The 19,399-nt window shown below is 41.7% G+C and overlaps 2 protein-coding genes across 4 annotated transcripts in view; both read right to left on the reverse strand.

The window, feature by feature from the left end:
* The window catches only part of LOC124292501, a 92,629-nt gene extending 75,188 nt beyond the window's left edge, over positions 1-17,441 (reverse strand). For 2 of the 3 annotated variants that reach the window (XR_006902462.1, XM_046729621.1), the window contains exons 1-3: positions 17,299-17,441; positions 16,023-16,190; positions 14,660-14,767 (exon numbers count right to left, since the gene is read on the reverse strand). Coding sequence is in view for 2 of the 3 variants with exons in the window: in XM_046729621.1 (XP_046585577.1) it covers positions 14,660-14,767; positions 16,023-16,179 (265 nt within the window). In the remaining variant the exon portion in view is untranslated. The remainder of the gene's footprint in view (positions 1-14,659; positions 14,768-16,022; positions 16,191-17,298) is intronic. The other variant, XM_046729620.1, reaches the window with a different exon arrangement.
* On the reverse strand, positions 150-5,510 carry LOC124292502. The gene is made up of 4 exons (XM_046729622.1): positions 5,374-5,510; positions 3,848-4,075; positions 2,857-2,951; positions 150-232 (listed from the first exon to the last, which is right to left on the reverse strand). The coding sequence occupies exons 2-4, from the start codon at positions 4,062-4,064 to the stop codon at positions 188-190; spliced, it is 357 nt and encodes a 118-aa protein (XP_046585578.1). The 5' UTR covers positions 4,065-4,075; positions 5,374-5,510; the 3' UTR covers positions 150-187.
* Positions 17,442-19,399: the final 1,958 nt, after the last annotated feature.

Here is a 19,399-nt window from a genome sequence, read left to right on the forward strand (position 1 = left end):
GTGCATTAGTATTGTCATACAACTAGGATTGAGAAATTACAGTTTTGAAAGTCTATGTTATTTCCGAGCATTCAATGCCATTTTGGAGAGTAACTCTATGTTACTGAAACACAAGGGAACGCATTCCTAAATAACAACAAAAGCATTTATCTGTTAAGACATTTTATCTAATCAAGGTAAGATATTGTCAGTTCACGGATTTGGGTACGTTCTCACTCCTTCGTCGCATAATCTGCAAACAATAAAGCATAATTATATTCAAGCAAACTGCGTAAATAGAAGGATGGTTTTAATTCCTTTTTGAAATGCAGTGGCGGATCCAGAAAGGGGGTTCAGGGGTTCGAACCCACCAATCCCCACCCACCCCCTTTTGAAAATTTCTGGATCCGCCTATGAAGTGTATACAAATTTGACACGTCAGTTTGTTCTGTGATTAAACCTAACAAACACTTGACCATGATGGCTAAACCCACAAGTATGGCGCTGATGGACCAGGGTTTACTATTGGGTGAATCTGAGATTATAACCTGTGATCAGCCGAACAGTAGCAATATAGAACACTCCATTTAGGCCATCCATTCCTATTCATGTGTTTCTCATCTCCAACTTCAAGCTGCAAAAGTGTGTGCGGGCTTAAAACATGAATATAATGTATAAATTATAGTTTTAAAATATTGACACTAATTATGTGGCTTATTTTGTAATGCCCACAATACTTAATAATTGTCTTCAAAATAATGTTTGATGTAGATTGAGTCAGTTTGTTTCGAAACTATGTTTAGTTTTATACATGTACATGTACTCCTGGTTCTGGAGCGGTTCAAAAGTTCATCACATCGGGGCATAAATTTCCATAGCGGCTTTTGTATGGTGGTCGGGAGATGGGAAACACAAGAAAACACAGACCGCCATACCACGAAGATGTCAGTAAAGAAACACCGACACTGTCAGCCTTTAAAGGCATCAACAGGCTGAATGTAATCATGTCGGCTAGTAATATGGAAAACTACTCTGTTATAAATTGGAGATAAACGGTCAAGAAACGTATAATATAGCAGTCGTTGTCCACAACATTCCTTGTCGTGTACCCCAGCATTATACTTTATTTCAGTGAAATTATAAGTTATAAGTGACCGAGATATCGTTAAAATAGCTTTGAAGCATTAGGTTGAAACATAACTATCATATTCTCATTTTGCATCAAAGGATATACGCTCTCTATGTTCTTGTGTACAGGTTTCCAGGTGTTGCAAGTACTTCACGTGTGTACACTTCATCACTATGCAATGTAACTGTCTTGTATAATTACACTGGCCCAGAAAAGAAACGCATAGGTGAAAATCCAGTGTTATCAGTGATGTTTTAATAACTTAAATTAAACAAAAAGTAATGATAATAGAGCAATAAAAATTCTAACAGGTATTGGGACATGTGTGTCAAAAACATACAGTCATTCACAGTGGTATTGAGAGTCTCTGTTTTGATGGCACGGTCACAAAGTCAGTATCTGGTGTGACCACCACGAGCCTCAATCACTGCTCTGCATCGCCTGGGCATAGACTGTATAAGACGTCGGATCCGCCGTTGTGGGATTCTTCTCCACTCATCCTGCAACGCATCGACAAGCTGTTGACGTGTCTGTGGTTGCGGCTGTCGGCGTCGTACACGTTGATCCAATTGGTCCCACAAATGTTCAATTGGGTTAAGATCCGGAGATTTTGAAGGCCATGGAAGAACTGTAATGTTGTTGATGGCAAGGAAATCTGTTGTAATGCGTGCTGTATGCGGTCTTGCGTTGTCATGCTGGAAAATTTCTCTTCTAGCGTCAATTACGGGAATAACATGACGTACCAGGATTTCATCACGATAGCGCACAGCATTCAAATTCCCTTGGACATGCACCAGCTCTGTTCTGTCATTCATAGATATGCTTGCCCACATCATTACACCTCCGGCGCCGTGTCTGTCGACCTCACGAACACACTGTCGAGCATATCTTTCTTTTCGACGTCTGTAAATCCGCATCCTGCCATCATGTCGATACAGCATAAACCGCGACTCGTCGCTGAACCAGATCCTCCTCCAGTTCAAGAGGGTCCATGGCCGAACGTTCCTGCTCCATTGAAGACGTGCACGACGATGGTGGTGTCGCAGAACAGGTCCTGTATGTGGTCGCATCGGTCGGATCCCATGCTCTCTTAGGCGATTCCTGATGGGTTTGTGCAGAGACTCGACGCAGCCCAGGAACATTGTCGGCGGTGTACGCTGCAGTGACGGTCCGATTTCGCAGATGAAACACCCGGATGAAGCGGTCTTGCGCTGGAGTTGTCACCCTTGGTCTCCCACTCCTAGGACGATCTCTGGTCGAGTTTGTGCTGCGTGTAGCGCTGCCAGAGACGGGAAATCGTACTCTGCCTCACGTTTAGATGTCTGGCAACTGATGACTGGCTTTCTCCAGCTTCCAAGTGTCCAATGGCTCTGTTTCTGCTTTCTTCGTTTAGTCGTGGCATCTTGAGGGTCGCATATACAGAATTTCGGAGAATGAATCGCAACAGGACTGCTGGCTTTTATACCCATCAGTATCAAGATTCAGATCCCGTATTTGCACGTGCATCATGCTTTCAGATTTTTCTACATGCAGATGATACGGGGATGTTTTCAAGGTGCTGTGTTTTGGCGAATAATCACCAAAGGTTGTTTTGCGTGTGTTGGATACTTGTATGGGCTATATTCACACTTAATATTAACATTGACAGTCATTCCATGCCATATTTTTCGAAACAATCTACTTTGAAGATCAGAATTCAGCTATGCGTTTCTTTTGGGGCCAGTGTATGATAGTATAGACTTCCTTACCGTCATCAACACTTTTGCATCTCTCGCATTGAATAACACCTCCTCCTGCGATTGGTCAATATCCCTTCCTTGTTTGATGTCTTCGCTCTCAAGATCTGAAACGGATCATGTTCAATTAACCAATGTTGGTGATCTAGAGCCGTTCATGCAGATATGATGTAATCAAGTTAATTTATTTATAGAAACTAAGTGTATAAGGCGTAGAGAAGTTAGAGGGGCTGATTATCATATCAAACGTTGTCACATGTTCTATTCCACATACTATTAGCCCGATAGTATTCAGGGCATTGGGGGCCCAACCTTTTGGCAAAAATCACGTGTAAGCCCATGCTTTTTTGATAATGGTAGCTACGCCCCTGGTGTCACCCCATTACTGATAAGGCTAGACTGCTGGTAATTTTGTAGTGGAGTTAAGTTGGTTATGCTCCTATAACGGTGTAAGAAAAGGTCTTTATTTCGAGTTTGTTAATGCCTGTGTAACCATATAATTTACCTTTAACTAATCACGAAACGGTTTCGAAGTTAAGGCGATTCCCAAGAGTTACACTCCCTCACTCACTGTAACCGTGATAGAAGAGGAAGCTTCCCTGATGGTAACATTACGTAGCCCTTCTTCCTCCCTCCACATACGGTTGATGCATGGAGCGAACCTCACAGAGCTGAATACATGTATAGTGCTGATCAGGGCGGACATGTTGATAGTGTATTTACCTAGCTTCATCATTTAGAAATGATGCATGAGCTCACCTCTGGGACTGGGTGGGGATGAGTGGGTGTTGAGCAGTATTGGGATGAGCTGGGTGTGAGCAGGGTGGGATGAGTGGGTGTGAGCAGGGTGGGGATGAGTTGGGAGTGAGCAGGGGTGGAGATGTGTACCGGACAACTGTTGTCTATTAGCCAATGGACGCGCGAAGGTACCTTTTGATCCTCCCTGCAGCAATATGTTTCTTGTAATATCTTGTGAAACGCGAAGAAAGTCTAAGGTACTCACCTCTGCCATGCAGTTTCGTCGTACTTCTTATCCACCTGCCCCTCTTCGGGATCATCATCTTCATCATCATCATCATCTTCCTCATCCTCTTCCCCACCCTATTCCTCATCCTATTCCTCATCCTCCAAACACCCCTTCTACGCCGCCTTCCGTCAGAAGCATCAAGACACACGAGGACCACCAGCCCCACCACCAGCAGCAAGGGCAGCAGTTTCATCACGCCCAGCTCTAGAACAACGTGAAGGGTGAAGCATCACTTTCATGGTCAGTATTAGGTGAGTGAGTGAGTTTAGTTCCACGCCGCACTCAGCAATATTCCAGCTATATGACGGCGTCAGTATTAGGACAAACCCCAACTGTGTAAACCAGGTATGGAAGCTCACCAGAGAACATACAATAATCAGGGTACTGTTTAAGCATTCAAGACTGAGTTAGGGCATCAGTTTTTTATGTGTTTCACGTAGCCATCAAATTCTGAACATGGGTCAGTCGGTCGAGGAAAAAAACTTAATAAAGACAAAATTATCTGAGTATTGTTCTTGATTCTCATTGATTGTAATTCTTATTACAATTTCTCGCGTTCTTTGGACTTATTGCAGTGAATGATATACAGATAAACAGTTTATATGACGAGACTGTACGTTTAGGTTCGAGTCGGCTGGTGTTTGAATGAAAATGTTTTTTTGGAGTGATCGTCAGTAAATTTAGAAGGGTCGGTCGGGCGATGAGAAACACAGAAAATAAAAATGCTGCCCTTATGCTTACACGTGATTTCACAGTTCAGCGGCAAATATGAAACGTCAACGCCACAGAAAATGATTCACTTGGAATGTAAAGTGGAAAAAAACCATGTGAAATCATATGAGTGTTGACAACAAATGTTCATTAGCGATCGCCACTCGCACAAATCTCCAACAAATATTAGAGAAGATCAGAGATGAAGTGAACTAAAGTAAACAAACACATCAACTGTTTGTTGTTTATCGCCATTCTTCAGTTTCCCGGTGGCGGTCTGTGAAAAATCGAACCGGACATAAAATTAATGAAACAATGAGCATTGATTTACAAAAATGAAAAATGAAGACAGGTAAGCGAGTCTGACCACCAAATCCCGTTAGTAAATCCCGTTAGTTGCCTTTAATGAAAGTTTATTCTCTTCTTACGACAAGCCGTGGCTGCTAAAAACCAGTTCTAGCCAAATAGTGTTATGGGAAAGGTGTCTTCGCCTCTTACGACAAGCCATTGCTGCTGAAGACCAGTTCCAGCCAGGAATGTTCATGAAAACAGGAAAGAGGATCCTACAAGTAATGCTTGTGGAATGCAAACACTCTTTTCGAGAAACAATCTGGGTCTAAAAAATAACTTTTTGTATCTATGTCAAAAAAATGTCACCAAATGATTCACTTATATAGTTCTAAAACAAACGCACACGCACACATGCGCACCCACACAAACTGTGAAGCCACGTATCGTAAGATACACTCTCTCACCCCAAAGTTAAAACAATCAACAATGTATATACTCACAATACGTCTGTTCTGAAAGGACAGGCTGTGGAAGAAGTGTGTTACTATAGGTTTACGGACTACTGCTGGAAGAGATCAATACAGTCTGTACTTATAAACGAAGAATCGGTGACAGCTTTATTGATAATAACCGTGATTTTCAGGAAGTACCTAGCACCATCCGTCATTTCAGTGTGTTGCAACCAAGATGTGATAAACATATGCTCCCGTTAAATAAACACTGATATTACCGATGATCTCATGACTGCTGGGCTTTGGTGCAATCGACTAAACGGAACGAGCAGTAGTACATGGACTGTTGATTATCGTTGTTGTAAGTATAACCATATTAATGTATGTAATGTATATGTGCTCATAGGCATATCACTGTACCAATTCACATATTTCTCATTTTGGTACATGACATCTTTGGACTATCTTGGTAGCGTTTCGATATCATTGCCTGGTGAGCTACTTTGAATTCTTATTTTCTCTACAGAAAGTGTGCAAATACGAATGAGTGAGTGAGGGAGCTAGGGAGGGAGCAAGCATGCAATCTCTAAACGTAATCATTATATTACCATTTACGGGGAATAACACTGAGTGATTATTTATTTCAACCTGACTTGGAACAGATGTTCTCATACACTCCAACTAGGACCCAACCCTTATCACCTTGATGTATTGTATGATCAGGCGTGGACGTGATGCCAGCACCATCAGGAAACATCGCCTACAATGTACCTACTGCATGTGTTCATGTGTCCGTTGGTGTCGCTTTGACACACGGACCATAGCTGGCAATGTTGATCTGCTGAAGATAATGACAGTGTATCTGATGGTGCATCCATGGAAGTGTTATATATCTGCGACCTACCTAACTTTCTGCGATAGCAGACAAAACAGCTTCAGACAACAGTGTTATGATTCATCGTCCAGATACAGATTCCTGATACATTTGCTGGACCCTTCAATGTTTTGCTCTTTTCTAGTATCGATGCATGTTTTTTTGCAAATTTCTCTCACTCATACCAACTTATCAGGCCAACGTCAACCAAACATATATTTGCTATTGTAAGACTCTTCCCCATTGGACTCTTCTTACAGACTTAGGGGCGGTGGGGTAGCCTAGTGGTTAAAGCGTTGGCTCGTCACGCCGAAGACCCGGGTTCGATTCCCCACATGGGCACAACGTGTTAAGCCAATTTCGGGTGTCCCCCGCCGTGATATTGCTGGAATATTGCTAAAAGCGGCGTAAAACTAAACTCAGTTAGTCAGTCAGTCTTACGGACTTCTCCTTTCTCAAACAACAAAGGGAGCGCAATGCATACGAGAAAGAACCGTGGGAACAGTTTCACAAGGTGATACATAAAGTATGGCACGTCACTGAAAGCCGATCAGCTGTTGACAGAACAGGATGCTGGGTTTTAAGTGTTAAACTGTACATACACGATTTGCTGCCAATCCACGCACCTGTCTCCCGTAATGCCGTGAATATCACTGAACACTGAATGCATCAATAATATTGCTCGACTCGCTGACAAATAACCGTGTATGTCCATCATACGACAACGAAATTAGCTTCCTTAACTACTGTCGGAAGACATATTGTTGTTCATGATCATGCCCTGTTGTAAGTTTCATGTTCCCGTGAATATCACTGAACACGAGGACAGACAGACAGACAGACACAGGTGTATTTCAGCAATAGACCTCCCAGAATGCATACATCGATGATTTGTTTCCGTGGGCAAGATCCCTTAACTAATTTCTGCGAGTTAAAACTTTTTGACATGATATAAGTATATAGCAAGAGACGTGTATTGTTCTGAATTAAGGAGATACCAAAGGATAAATAGTGTATGGTTTCGTAACTTACTTAGTAACATATTTATCTCTTAGTGTTGAGTAAGATTCAGAGATAAAAAGAGCATGCAATTCAGCCTCATACAAACACAGCCTTTGAGTATATTCAATGTTTAATAGTCACCGGGTTTAACTGTTATTTTGAAATTACAACATCAAATGCCATAATGCCGTCTCCCGTAATGCCGTGAATATCACTGAACACTGAATGCATCAATAATATTGCTCGACTTGCTCACAAATAACCGTGAATGTCCATCATACGACAACGAAATTAGCTTCCTTCACAATTGTCAGAAGAAATATGTCTAATCATGATCATGCATAGATGTACTTGTTCACATTTCGACCTCAGTCTCTTCAATGATTTCAGTCCGTATTTTTATTGATAACACAATGTTCAGTGACTGGTCCTTTACTACAGAAGCGTAAATGGGAATGTGGTGAGTGGTTGGTATGAGATCCGGGGGAGATGGGCTGGCAGAGTTATTACCTTTTTCATACTCTAATGTAAAAGAATAGTGTAATATCACAATACTGCATGTGATATGTTATATCACTCGCCATGTCCTTGTAAAATATTTTCATGACCCACAATAAACAAGATTGATAAAAATGAACGTCATAACATGGTTCCTTGACCCACCCCAAATATGTCATCTCTTTCTAAGTGTGCCCTCTCACGTCAGGAGGCGACAGATGAACTATCAGTCAACAATAAATATACAGACCAACATAATTGATTTTACGAGTGATGCATTCGTTCTGCATATTCTTATTTGTTCCCAAACGCTTCACACAGCAACTTTCTAGTCATATAACGGTAGGATATGAACGACTACGGAATAATGAATTGAAAAGAATGTGTCTTCACATAAACAATAGTTCAAAATCAACATTTATTATATTGATTTACGCTCCCCTGATTTAGTCTGACTACACCCCTTCCCTCGTCCTGTAATAAAATACATTACTGTTTTAAGCTCGTATCGACATATTGATGAGCATATGAATGTAATTTACGCCAGATGTGGATGCGAGCTAGGGTCTTATTCAGATTACAGTGACTTCTTATCAAATCAGCTGTTGTTATTTGCATTCTAACAACCTGTTCAGTCAACACAGCAAAACACAGTGTATATACTCTTCACAAAAGATAAAGCAACCAGGGTTATTTCAATGACAAAGGCAGGTTGCAAAACTCCAATAATGCGTGGTGGTGGAGTAGTCACAGTCATGTTCGTGTGTAGTGTGAGGAGCCTGTCTCCCGTGCTCCACTTTGTAATTTTGCTGGAATCTTGATTAAACTCATTCAGTCACTTCAAATGTGTCCCAAGCAAACTCATGTGAGTGCACCCAAACACAGAGGCAGGGGAAGGGGAGGGGGAGGAGGGTGGAAGTCATAGAAATAGGACTTAATAATAATTCAGTTACATATTCATACCGATTTATGAACTGAACGATTTAAATAATGCTTCAGTCATCAGTCATCAGTTCTCCAGTTATGTCATGGCGGTCTATAATATAAAAAGATTGACAATCTACCATTTTATTGCCAGTTCTTTCGCCATGCACCTAGTGCCACAATTCTAACCAACACGTCTTATTTGGCGTGAGAGTGGGTGAATCAGTAACTGTTTAGTTTTACACCGCTTTTAACAATATTCCAGCAATATCACAAGAAATGGGTTTCATACATTGTACCCATGTGGGGAATTGAACCCGAGTCTTCGACGAACGCTATATTCATTAGGCTTCCCCACCGCATCTGACGTGAGAGGACACAATAACAAAGGACACGAGTGTCCAAATTCAGTGATCATGGGTTCGAATCAGCATCAGTTTAAACTTTTAATTGATTCTCATTTGACACTATGTTAGAGAGCTTCGTTAAAGCAAACTACTCATAAACAGATCTCACCCACAGTAACATTGGTTGGTATACTGCGATCGCATCACAGATAAACCACCAGTCAACAACACATAACAGACCAAGATAAAGGATTTTACGAGTGATTCTTTCGTTCTGTATATTCTCATTTGTTCCCAAACACCACACGCTGCAACATTCTAGTCATATTTATATCGGGAGAAGTTATCAATGACTACAAAATAATAAATAGAAAAGAATGTGTCCTCGCATTAAAAATGGTTCTGAATCAACATAATCACATGAATTTAAGCTTCTAAATAATCAAAGTGTATGGATCAGGAAAAGTAATTTATACATGTGTTATTTTTTTTAAAAGTGGTATAATCTTCAATGTAGACGAAACATTATGGAGCACCTGCTCATCCGGTAAAATGAAACTTTACTTAAAACTGACCCTTCAGCAAAAGCTCAGAAGGTACAGCCTCGAGAGGGCGAACCCACCTGGAGACAACCAATAAGACTAAAATTATCCCCAGTGTCAGTGAAATCTAACGGCGGTCAATCCAAGGTTGTTTTAGATATTAAACAGAGGTACCGAGGGTAGTAGATTGTGGGTCCCCAGCATCAGTCTGCCCAGTCTGCTGCAAGTATCGTTGCTTATTTGTGTGTTTACTTACTATTCCAGCTATATGACGGCGGTCTGTAAATAATCAAAACCAGACAATCCAGTGATTGACATCATGAGTCTGGATCCACGCAGCTGGTTTACTATGACATGTGTGGTGTCAGCGTGTCTGACCACCAGATCCCGTTAGTCGCATCTGACGACACGCATTAGTTACTGAAGACCAGTTCTAACCCGGATCTTCTCGGGTTTTCACGTAGTGTTGGCTTAGTGTTCCAGGATGATTGTTGACTCAGCATTTTCAAACGCCACAATCACCATACAACAAGACATTTTAACAGAATTAACTGACGTAAAGGACATTTATGAACCTCAAAACCATTGTAAATATTCCCTCAGGGTAAAGGGGTTAATAACATAATGGTGGATCACAGCTACTCTTGTTTAATCTCGAAACCAGGCGCTATACAAATCAATTATCATTCATTCATTCATTCATTCATTCATTCATTCATTCATTCATACTGCAATATGCTATTTATTCATGTGATTTAGTTATTTTCGGCTCGGCTCAGCAATACCTCATGTCGCCATCTCTGTCCAATTCTGTTTGGCGGTGTACTGAACTGTAACATGTTAGCAAGTTATAAACGTCCTACGAACAGGCAATTAGTAAGGAACTGTAATTCCCTATATAAGACACTATGAAATAAGTGTTATAACTGTAAGCCGACCCCAGTATCTATGTCCTCGGTGATAATGAACAACTGAGAGGAAACGGAGTCAAGGTCACTGAGTCCAACCGAACAGCCCAAAAACGACATCTTTTATAAACAAAGGAGCTAACAGACTACAAAAGTCCATGTTCCACCTTTGCCCAAATGGGCTGGCATTTCGTGGTAACACAATGGCCGATAGCAGCGCCATGAGCTGCTCCAGTCAAGTCCATCATATGTCCATCCCATTGGGCAATCAGATTCCGTCCAACATTGTACTTGATTTGATTTGAACAAAATGGCGGCGCCTGGTCAAGACTATCTGTTATATGATTAAATTTTATTATAGTTAAACGGGTCTTACTCCGAGAAGTGCATCAAATTAATCACCTTGACTGAACACATGTGTATGGGTGATCGTTAAGGAGGCTGGGTAAAAGGTTTGTTCACTGACATACAAATTTTCATAATTTGAATCGAGCTCTCCACAAGTGACAGTTGCACATATAAGTATTACGTGAAAGATCAGGTCCTTCAGGGTTTTTCTATTGCTGTGTCAATTTTGGGAGATATAAATATGATATGAAAACTACAAATAGATATTCATACCCCTTTCATTCGAACGTTTCAAATAATGTTGTTTTTTTACGACGTAGTCATCAGTTCTCCTGTTTTATCATGGCGGCCTATAAATATAGAGAGATTGACAATCGACCAATACAAACAATTTAAGATGCACATCCAGAATGTCCCCCCACTACACTGATCATATGATATGAATGCTACATTCAGCGAGAAGACATTCTGCATGACCAGTGAGCAAATAAACACCTTTGAGGGACGGTTGAATATACCCAGTGTGTGTACCCCTGCTGTCAGTGTGTGTATCCCTGCTGTTAGTGTGTGTACCCCTGTTGTCAGTGTGTTTTCCCCTGTTGTCAGTGTGTGTACCCCTGCTGTCAGTGTGTGTACCCCTGCTGTCAGTGTGTGTACCCCTGCTGTCAGTGTGTGTACCCCTGTTGCCAGTGTGTGTACCCCTGTTATCAGTGTGTGTACCCCTGCTGTCAGTGTGTGTACCCCTGCTGTCAGTGTGTGTACCCCTGCTGTCAGTGTGTGTACCCCTGCTGTGAGTGTGTGTACCCTGCTGTCAGTGTGTGTGTACCCCTGTTGCCAGTGTGTGTACCCCTGTTATCAGTGTGTGTACCCCTGCTGTCAGTGTGTGTACCCCTGCTTCCAGTGTGTGTACCCCTGCTGTTAGTGTGAGTACCCCTGTTGTCAGTGTGTGTACCCCTTCTGTCAGTATGTGTACTCCTGTTGTCAGTGTGTGTACCCCTGTTGTCAGTGTGTGTACCCCTGCTGTCAGTGTGTGTACCCCTGCTTCCAGTGTGTGTACCCCTGCTGTCAGTGTGTGTACCCCTGTTGTCAGTGTGTGTACCCCTTCTGTCAGTATGTGTACTCCTGTTGTCAGTGTGTGTACCCCTGTTGTCAGTGTGTGTACCCCTGCTGTCAGTGTGTGTACCCTGCTTCCAGTGTGTGTACCCCTGCTGTCAGTGTGTGTGTGTACCCCCTGCTTCCAGTGTGTGTACCCCTGCTGTCAGTGTGTGTACCCCTGTTGTCAGTGTGTACCCCTTCTGTCAGTATGTGTACCCCTGTTGTCAGTGTGTACCCCTGCTGTCAGTGTGTGTACCCCTGCTGTCAGTGTGTGTACCCCTGTTGTCAGTGTGTGTACCCCTGCTTCCAGTGTGTGTACCCCTTCTGTCAGTATGTGTACTCCTGTTGTCAGTGTGTGTACCCCTGCTGTCAGTGTGTGTGTACCCCTGCTGTCAGTGTGTGTACCTCTGTTGTCAGTGTGTGTACCCCTGCTGTGAGTGTGTGTACCCCTGCTGTCAGTGTGTGTACCCCTGCTGTCAGTGTGTGTACCCCTGCTGTGAGTGTGTGTACCCCTGCTGTCAGTGTGTGTACCCCTGCTGTCAGTGTGTGTACCCCTGCTGTCAGTGTGTGTGTGTACCCCTTCTGTCAGTATGTGTACCCCTGTTGTCAGTGTGTGTACCCCTGCTGTCAGTGTGTGTGTACCCCTGCTGTCAGTGTGTACCCCTGCTGTCAGTGTGTGTACCCCCTGCTGCCAGTGTGTGTACCCCTGTTGTCAGTGTGTGTACCCCTGCTTCCAGTGTGTGTACCCCTGCTGTCAGTGTGTGTACCCCTGCTGTGAGTGTGTGTACCCCTGCTGTGAGTGTGTGTACCCCTGTTGTCAGTGTGTGTACCCCTGTTGTCAGTGTGTGTACCCCTGCTGTGAGTGTGTGTACCCCAACACTTTATTGTGCAAGGAAGGGTCACGGTTCTGTCGAGACAACATACCGACACACTTTGTTGTCTCAAATGCCTGGGGACGACGTTTGTTCTCTAAGGACGACAACACCCATGCTCACGGAGCACGAATCGTCAAGGCGCACCTACAGCACACCATCCCTAGAATCCCACGGCCAGCAATCAACCCGAGCTTTCCCCCAACTGTACACGTCTGGGATATGAAAGGGAGGTGCGCGACATGAACCTCCAACTACGTTATGTAAACTTGATCAGGCGCTGCAACAGGAGTGCGAGAGATTTCACCAGACTGGGAGAATCGCATGGATGTTGGACAAATCACCGCGGTATTACATACCACTGTTCCAAAAACGTCAACTTTGGAACCTTTTTCCGAACCTCCTACTATTGTGCTGCATGATCACTTGCGGTCATAACAAGCTGTCATACTCTCATCATTCAACACCGGTTGTCCCACATGATCGTTGGCGGGCATGACATATTCTCATGCTGTCATAATTCAACACCGGTTGTTATTTTCCCCAGTTGCATTAGTATTGTCGTACAACTAGGATTGAGAAATTACAGTTTTGAAAATCGATGTTATTTCCGAGCATTCAATGCCATTTTGGAGAGTAACTCTATGTTATTGAAGCACTGGGGAACGCATTCCTAAATAACAACAGAAGCATTTATCTATTGAGACATTTTATCTAATCAAGGTCAGATATTGTCAGTTCATTGATCTGGGTACGTTCTCACTCCTTCGTCGCTGCATCTGTAAACAACAAACAACTTTAGTAAGCTGTGTGAATGGTAAGCTGGTTTTAATTCCTTTTTAAAGTTTATTTCAAATGTAAATCGTTATGTTTTCTTGTTCTGGGATGAAACCTGAAAATCATTAGACATTTTCCATGATGGCAAAACCCGCAAGTATGGTACTGACGGACCAGGGTTAACTATTGGGTGAATCTAAGATTCGAACCCATGGTCAGTGGAACAGCAGCAATTTAGAACACTGTGTCTACAGTGCATCCTCAAAAAGAAAAAATACGCCATGCATATTTTTAATGTTTCTCATCTCTTGCTTTTTGTGGACGGGCTTAAAACATGAATAAAAATTTTTTTTTAAATGTTGGCACTAATTGTGCATCTTCTTTTGTAAAATTTGAAATTTAAATGACCCAATAATGACTTTGAAATAATGTTTAATGTAGATTTAATCCCTTTGCTTCGAAAACAATGTATATAGATTGATGAAGAAAGATCAAGATGAGCTGGTTCTAGAGTGGATGAAATGTTAGCGTACGCAGGGCATAAATTTCAATTTCGGGGGCCAAAACTGGCTTAAAAATATTTTTAGTGTTTGAATTGTTTAAAGCAGTCAGGAGGTGGGAAACACAAGAGTGAGTGAGTGAGTGAGTTTAGTTTAGTTGTAAATAATCGACTCTGGACCTGACAATCCAGTTATCAACAGCATAAGAGTCGATCTACGCAATTGGGAACCGATGACCACCCGATCCCGTTAGTCGCCTTTCACGACAAGCATGGGTTGCTGAAGATCAATTCTAACCCGGACCTTCACGGGTGGGAAACACAAGAAAATATAGACAGCCATACCACGAAGACGTCAGTCCAAGAAAGTTCGACACTGTCAGTCTTTAAAAGCACCTACAGGCTGAATGTAATCGTGTTGACTTCTTTATTATACATTGGTGATGAATGGGCATGACGCGCTATGCATTATATAGCAGTGGTTATCCATAACATTCCTAGTCGTGTACACCAGCATTATTCATCATTTCAGTAAAGCTAATAAATAATAAGTGACCGAGTCAAAATAACTTTTAAGCATCAAGTTTAAACATTAACGATCATATTCTCATGTCTTGTATATAATTACGATAATATACACTTCCTTACTGTTATCAGCCGATGTCATCAACACTTTTACATCTCTCGCATTGAATAACACCTCGTCCCGCGATTGGTCAATATCCCTTCCCTGTTTGATGTCTTCGCTCTCAAGATCTGAAACGAATCATGTTCAATTAACCTATGTTGGTGATCTAGAGCCGTTCATACAGATATGATGCAATCACGTTAAATAGTGTATATAGAAACTAAGTGTATAAGGCGTAGATAGGTTAGAGGGGTTGATTATGACATCAAACGTTGTCACATGTTCTATTCCGATTTTGTTCAACCATGAACACTACGTAACACGTGTTGCTTAGACTAACTGATTTCGAATTTGTTTGGTTGGTTGGTTTGTTGTTTAACGCCACACAGTCCTTGGATGGGTGACCGTGTTTGGCAGTTTGACTCCTGAGAGTTTCTAGGACTTCACTTCTGCCCCACAACGACTGACTGACTGACTGACTGAATATGGTTTTACGCCGCTTTTAGCAATATTCCAGCAACATCACGGCGGGGGACACCAGAAATGGGCTTCACACATGTACCCATGTGGGGATTCGAACCCGTGTCTTCGGCGTGACGAGCCAAAGCTTTAACCACTAGGCTAACAACACACACACACCCACCCCCACCCCCACCCCCAACGAAGCACATGTGATACATGTGGTCTTACCTTAGGCAAGTGAGTTTGTTCAAAATTGCCTCGGTTCACCCAGCAGGATGGGTCATGTGACTGTAACCTTCTAACGCGTAACAGGCAGCTTGGGTTATCCGGGGTAATAATAATCAGATTCTGATTACAAGGTCCAGTGAGCAACTAGTCAGATAGATACTAGGCGCTAAATATATGAATTATTATCATTACACTCAGCAATATTCCAGCTATATGGCGGCGCTCTGTGAATCGAGTCTGGTCTAGACAATCCAGTGATCAATAGAATGGGCATCGATATATCGATTGACTGTATAACCATATGATTAAGCTTTGTCTATTGCAGTTGCATTTTTACAAGCGATGTTTTTTATATTGAATCACACGTCAACCAGTGGAGGATATGCTAAATTAAATTACTAAATTAAATTAAACCTTCCGAAATTCCAAACGATTTTAGCAATTGTAAGACCTTGACATTGACAGCAAAGCTGTTCAAAGACTATCAGTGCGAGCTGTTATCCTTAAATTCCTCACGTTACACATTTTGTTGAGTGCTTGTTCAGCAATGGATATCATGTGCATATTGCATTAATAACGTATTTATATTCATTAGCCAGTGGATCCGCGACGACACCTTTGATGCTCTCTGCAGCAATACTATTTTTTTCTTGGAATTTCTTGTGAAACGTGGAGAAAGTTTAAGGCACTCACCTCTTCCATGTAACTTCGTCGTACTTGTTATCCACCGGGACCTATTCATCCTCCTAGTAATTCTCCTCCAACTTCTCCTCCCACGCCACTTCCCGTTAGATGCGTCCAGACACACAAGGACCAGCAGCAGCAGCAACAACAAGGGCAGCAGTTTCATCACGCTCAGCTCTGGAACAACGTGAAGAGTGAAGCATCACTTTCATGGTCAGTATCAGGACAAACGCCAACTGTGTAAACCAGCTGTGGAAGCTGACACGCAACCAACAGAACATACATTAATCAGAGTACTGCTTGAGCTTTCAAGACTGAATTATGTGATTTAAGTTCGGCTTGCAAATAAGAAAACTAGTGATGGCACCACATGTAGCACCTGCCACTCACACCAATTTCCAACAAATATTTGAGATGATTTGACATATAGTGAACAAAAGGAAATAATAAACACTACAGCTTAGAAATATCACAAGACATTGTGTATGCACCACTTGTCACTAAAATGGTACATGTCTTTTATTGTTTAAAGACTTACTTCAGTTTCCTGATGGCGTTCAAAGACATACTTCAGTTTCCTGATGGCGTTCTGTGAAAAATCGGGTCAAGGTCAGACAATTAAATTATTGAAACAATGAGTATCGATTTACACAACTGAAAAAAAAATGATGACAGGCATCTCATGTAGGTGAGTCTGGCCACCAAATCCCACTAGTCGCCTTTCATGGCTTCTTACGACCAGTTCTAGTCGGGAAGTTAACAACAGGGAAGAGGATAATACAAGCAGTGGGTGAAATCCAGTCGGGCCAGTAAATCTCCAGTCACTAGCCCGACTGGCTAGTGAATTTTCATGGGATCATTTTGTAAATATCTCTCAGACTTGATCAGTTATAATACACTTTTAAATCCTGCAAGATTATGGCCTGATAAAAAATGTTCATCATATTAGCAGCTTAATGATGAAACCCGTGTCATGCCGACAGTATCCTATTCTCATTTATTTTTGAAAACTTTTGCTTAGTTTCTACATTCAAATGTCGCGCAAGTGAATTATTTTGTGGGCTAGTAACTTTCAGGCATAGCTGGCCCGACTGGCTAACAAAATTTGTAATGCTTGTTGAATGCAAACACTTTTTGGGGGAAACAATCTAAGTCTAAAAATATATTTTTGTATCTTAGCAAAAAATGTCACCAAATCCCTCATTTCTATTATTTTAAAACGCGCACTTACTCACACAAACTGTGAACCCGTAATATACACATAAACAACAACATATATACTCACAAACCGGCTGTTCTGTAAGGACAGGTCGTGGAAGCTGTGTTTGGCTATAGGTATACGGACCACTGATGGAAGAGATCAGTGAAGCCTGTAGTTATAAAAAAAGCAGCGGTAACAGCGTTAACGTCACCGTGATTTTCAGGAGTAACCTACATTTCAAGGTGTGCAACTCAGATGCGATAAACATATGCTCTCATTGAACAAACTGATTATCTCATGCCTACGGGGCTTTGGTGCAATCGACCAAACGGAGTCGAGCAGTAATACATGGGCTGTTGATTATTAATATTGTATAACTGAATTATCTGTAAAATAAATGTGCTCATAGTATACCAAAATATCACTTCACTTTTTTTCTCATTTTGTCACATAAAAATATCTGAAGGTAGTGTTTCGATATTATTGCCTGATGAGCTCTGAAATCTGATTTTCTTCACAGAAAGTGACCAGATACTAGTGAGTGATTGAGTGTGTGATTGAATGTGTGAGTAAGTGGTGTTTATATGTTAAAAATTACATACGACTCGTAGTTTTTAGCGCAATCGATACATCACTAAACGTAATCATGAAATCGCACCACTATATTGCCATTTACAGGGAGTAACCTTGAGTAATGATTTATTTCAACCTGCCTTGGAACAGATGTTCTCATAGACTCCAACTAGGACCCGACCCTTATCACCTTGTTGTATACTGTTGCAATATCGGTATATGATCAGGCGTGGACGTGATGGCAACAGGAGTACATTTCCTCATTAGCTGCTGTTGTTACCGATGATCAAACTACTACATGTAGTGAGATGACGGTGTTTCACCACTACTACTGAGCGTATTCGCTGCTACAGAAATGATGGCATATACATAGGGAATCTTCCATGCGTTGAGTATAATATCGGGTCTTTCCCAGGGCTTTCGAGAAGGTGACGATAGGCATATTATCGTTGAACATGAAACATGATGTTTTATCCGACATATGGAATGTCCTATTTTGTGCAAATTTTGCGTAGTATGTTAAATTGAACTATTTAATTACAAATTTAAAACATTGAAACGGAAATTCTCTACCTAACACGTGTGTGTGTGTGTGTTTCACCACCCACTTACTATGTAGTTCTGTTTTTTAAACTTCAAACAAAAAATGGGAAAATATTTGAGATTAATAACAGTCTTTACGCTCTCTTAAGACAAACCGTAAAGCCTATCGACATATTTACGAGACCTTTGTAGGAAGCGAATGAACACATGAAGAAGCTAACCCACAGTTTTCTTCATAAATTACCACCTGCTATTTTCTGCCCTGCTTGTGTGAAACTAACGCCACTGAAAAGTCAAAATTATATATTTTCTTACAGAGCACACGCGTGATAGAGATATTTAGCGGGAAGGTAACACCTGCATGAAGCAGTCTTGTCAAAGTGTTACGTTAACTGCAGCGAAAAATCGAGTGTTATGCTCACACTGTATACTGAAAGTATCATATTTCTAAAGAAAACATGAATATAAGACATGAATTTAGGATACACTTACACATTCCACCAGTTAATAGTTTGGATCATTTTGTATGGTAACGTCATATAGGTTTAGTTCCGATTTTGACAGTCCCAATCTTGACAGTGAAAATTCACACTTCTGTAATAGATCTAGCCATTTATCCCAATTTTGACAGTGAGCTCACCGGTCGTCCCATTTTTGACAGAGCTCGGCTCACACATGTTAATTAATCCCTGATTAGCCAGTGGTTGTGGGGGCTACTGTAACAGAGGACTAAAACAAGAAAGACTAAAGCTAAAACAGTTTATTCTTGAAAGTCAATCACTTCAAAGTCACCAATCACTGAGCAACGCTTCCAGCCAGCACACTGCCACAGGCAGAAAGATATGACGCCACATCTCTGTCACATGTCATGTATTCCAAACCAAGTTGGTACAAAGTTGCTGAAGCATTTTCAACACGGCGTCTCTTCATCTGTGTCTGTCCAAAAACAATGATCCTGCTAACGCTGTTGTCATCTACCAGTAGAAAGTCTTCTCCTCGGTCTGTTGTAGCCCATTCTCCATCAAGCTGTAGTTATTGGGCGTCTTTTGGAGTACGTGGGACCTTCTTG

This window comes from Haliotis rubra, unplaced genomic scaffold, assembly GCF_003918875.1.
Source record: "Haliotis rubra isolate DU_JTF1 unplaced genomic scaffold, ASM391887v1 Scf52, whole genome shotgun sequence".
Lineage (NCBI taxonomy): Eukaryota > Metazoa > Mollusca > Gastropoda > Lepetellida > Haliotidae > Haliotis > Haliotis rubra.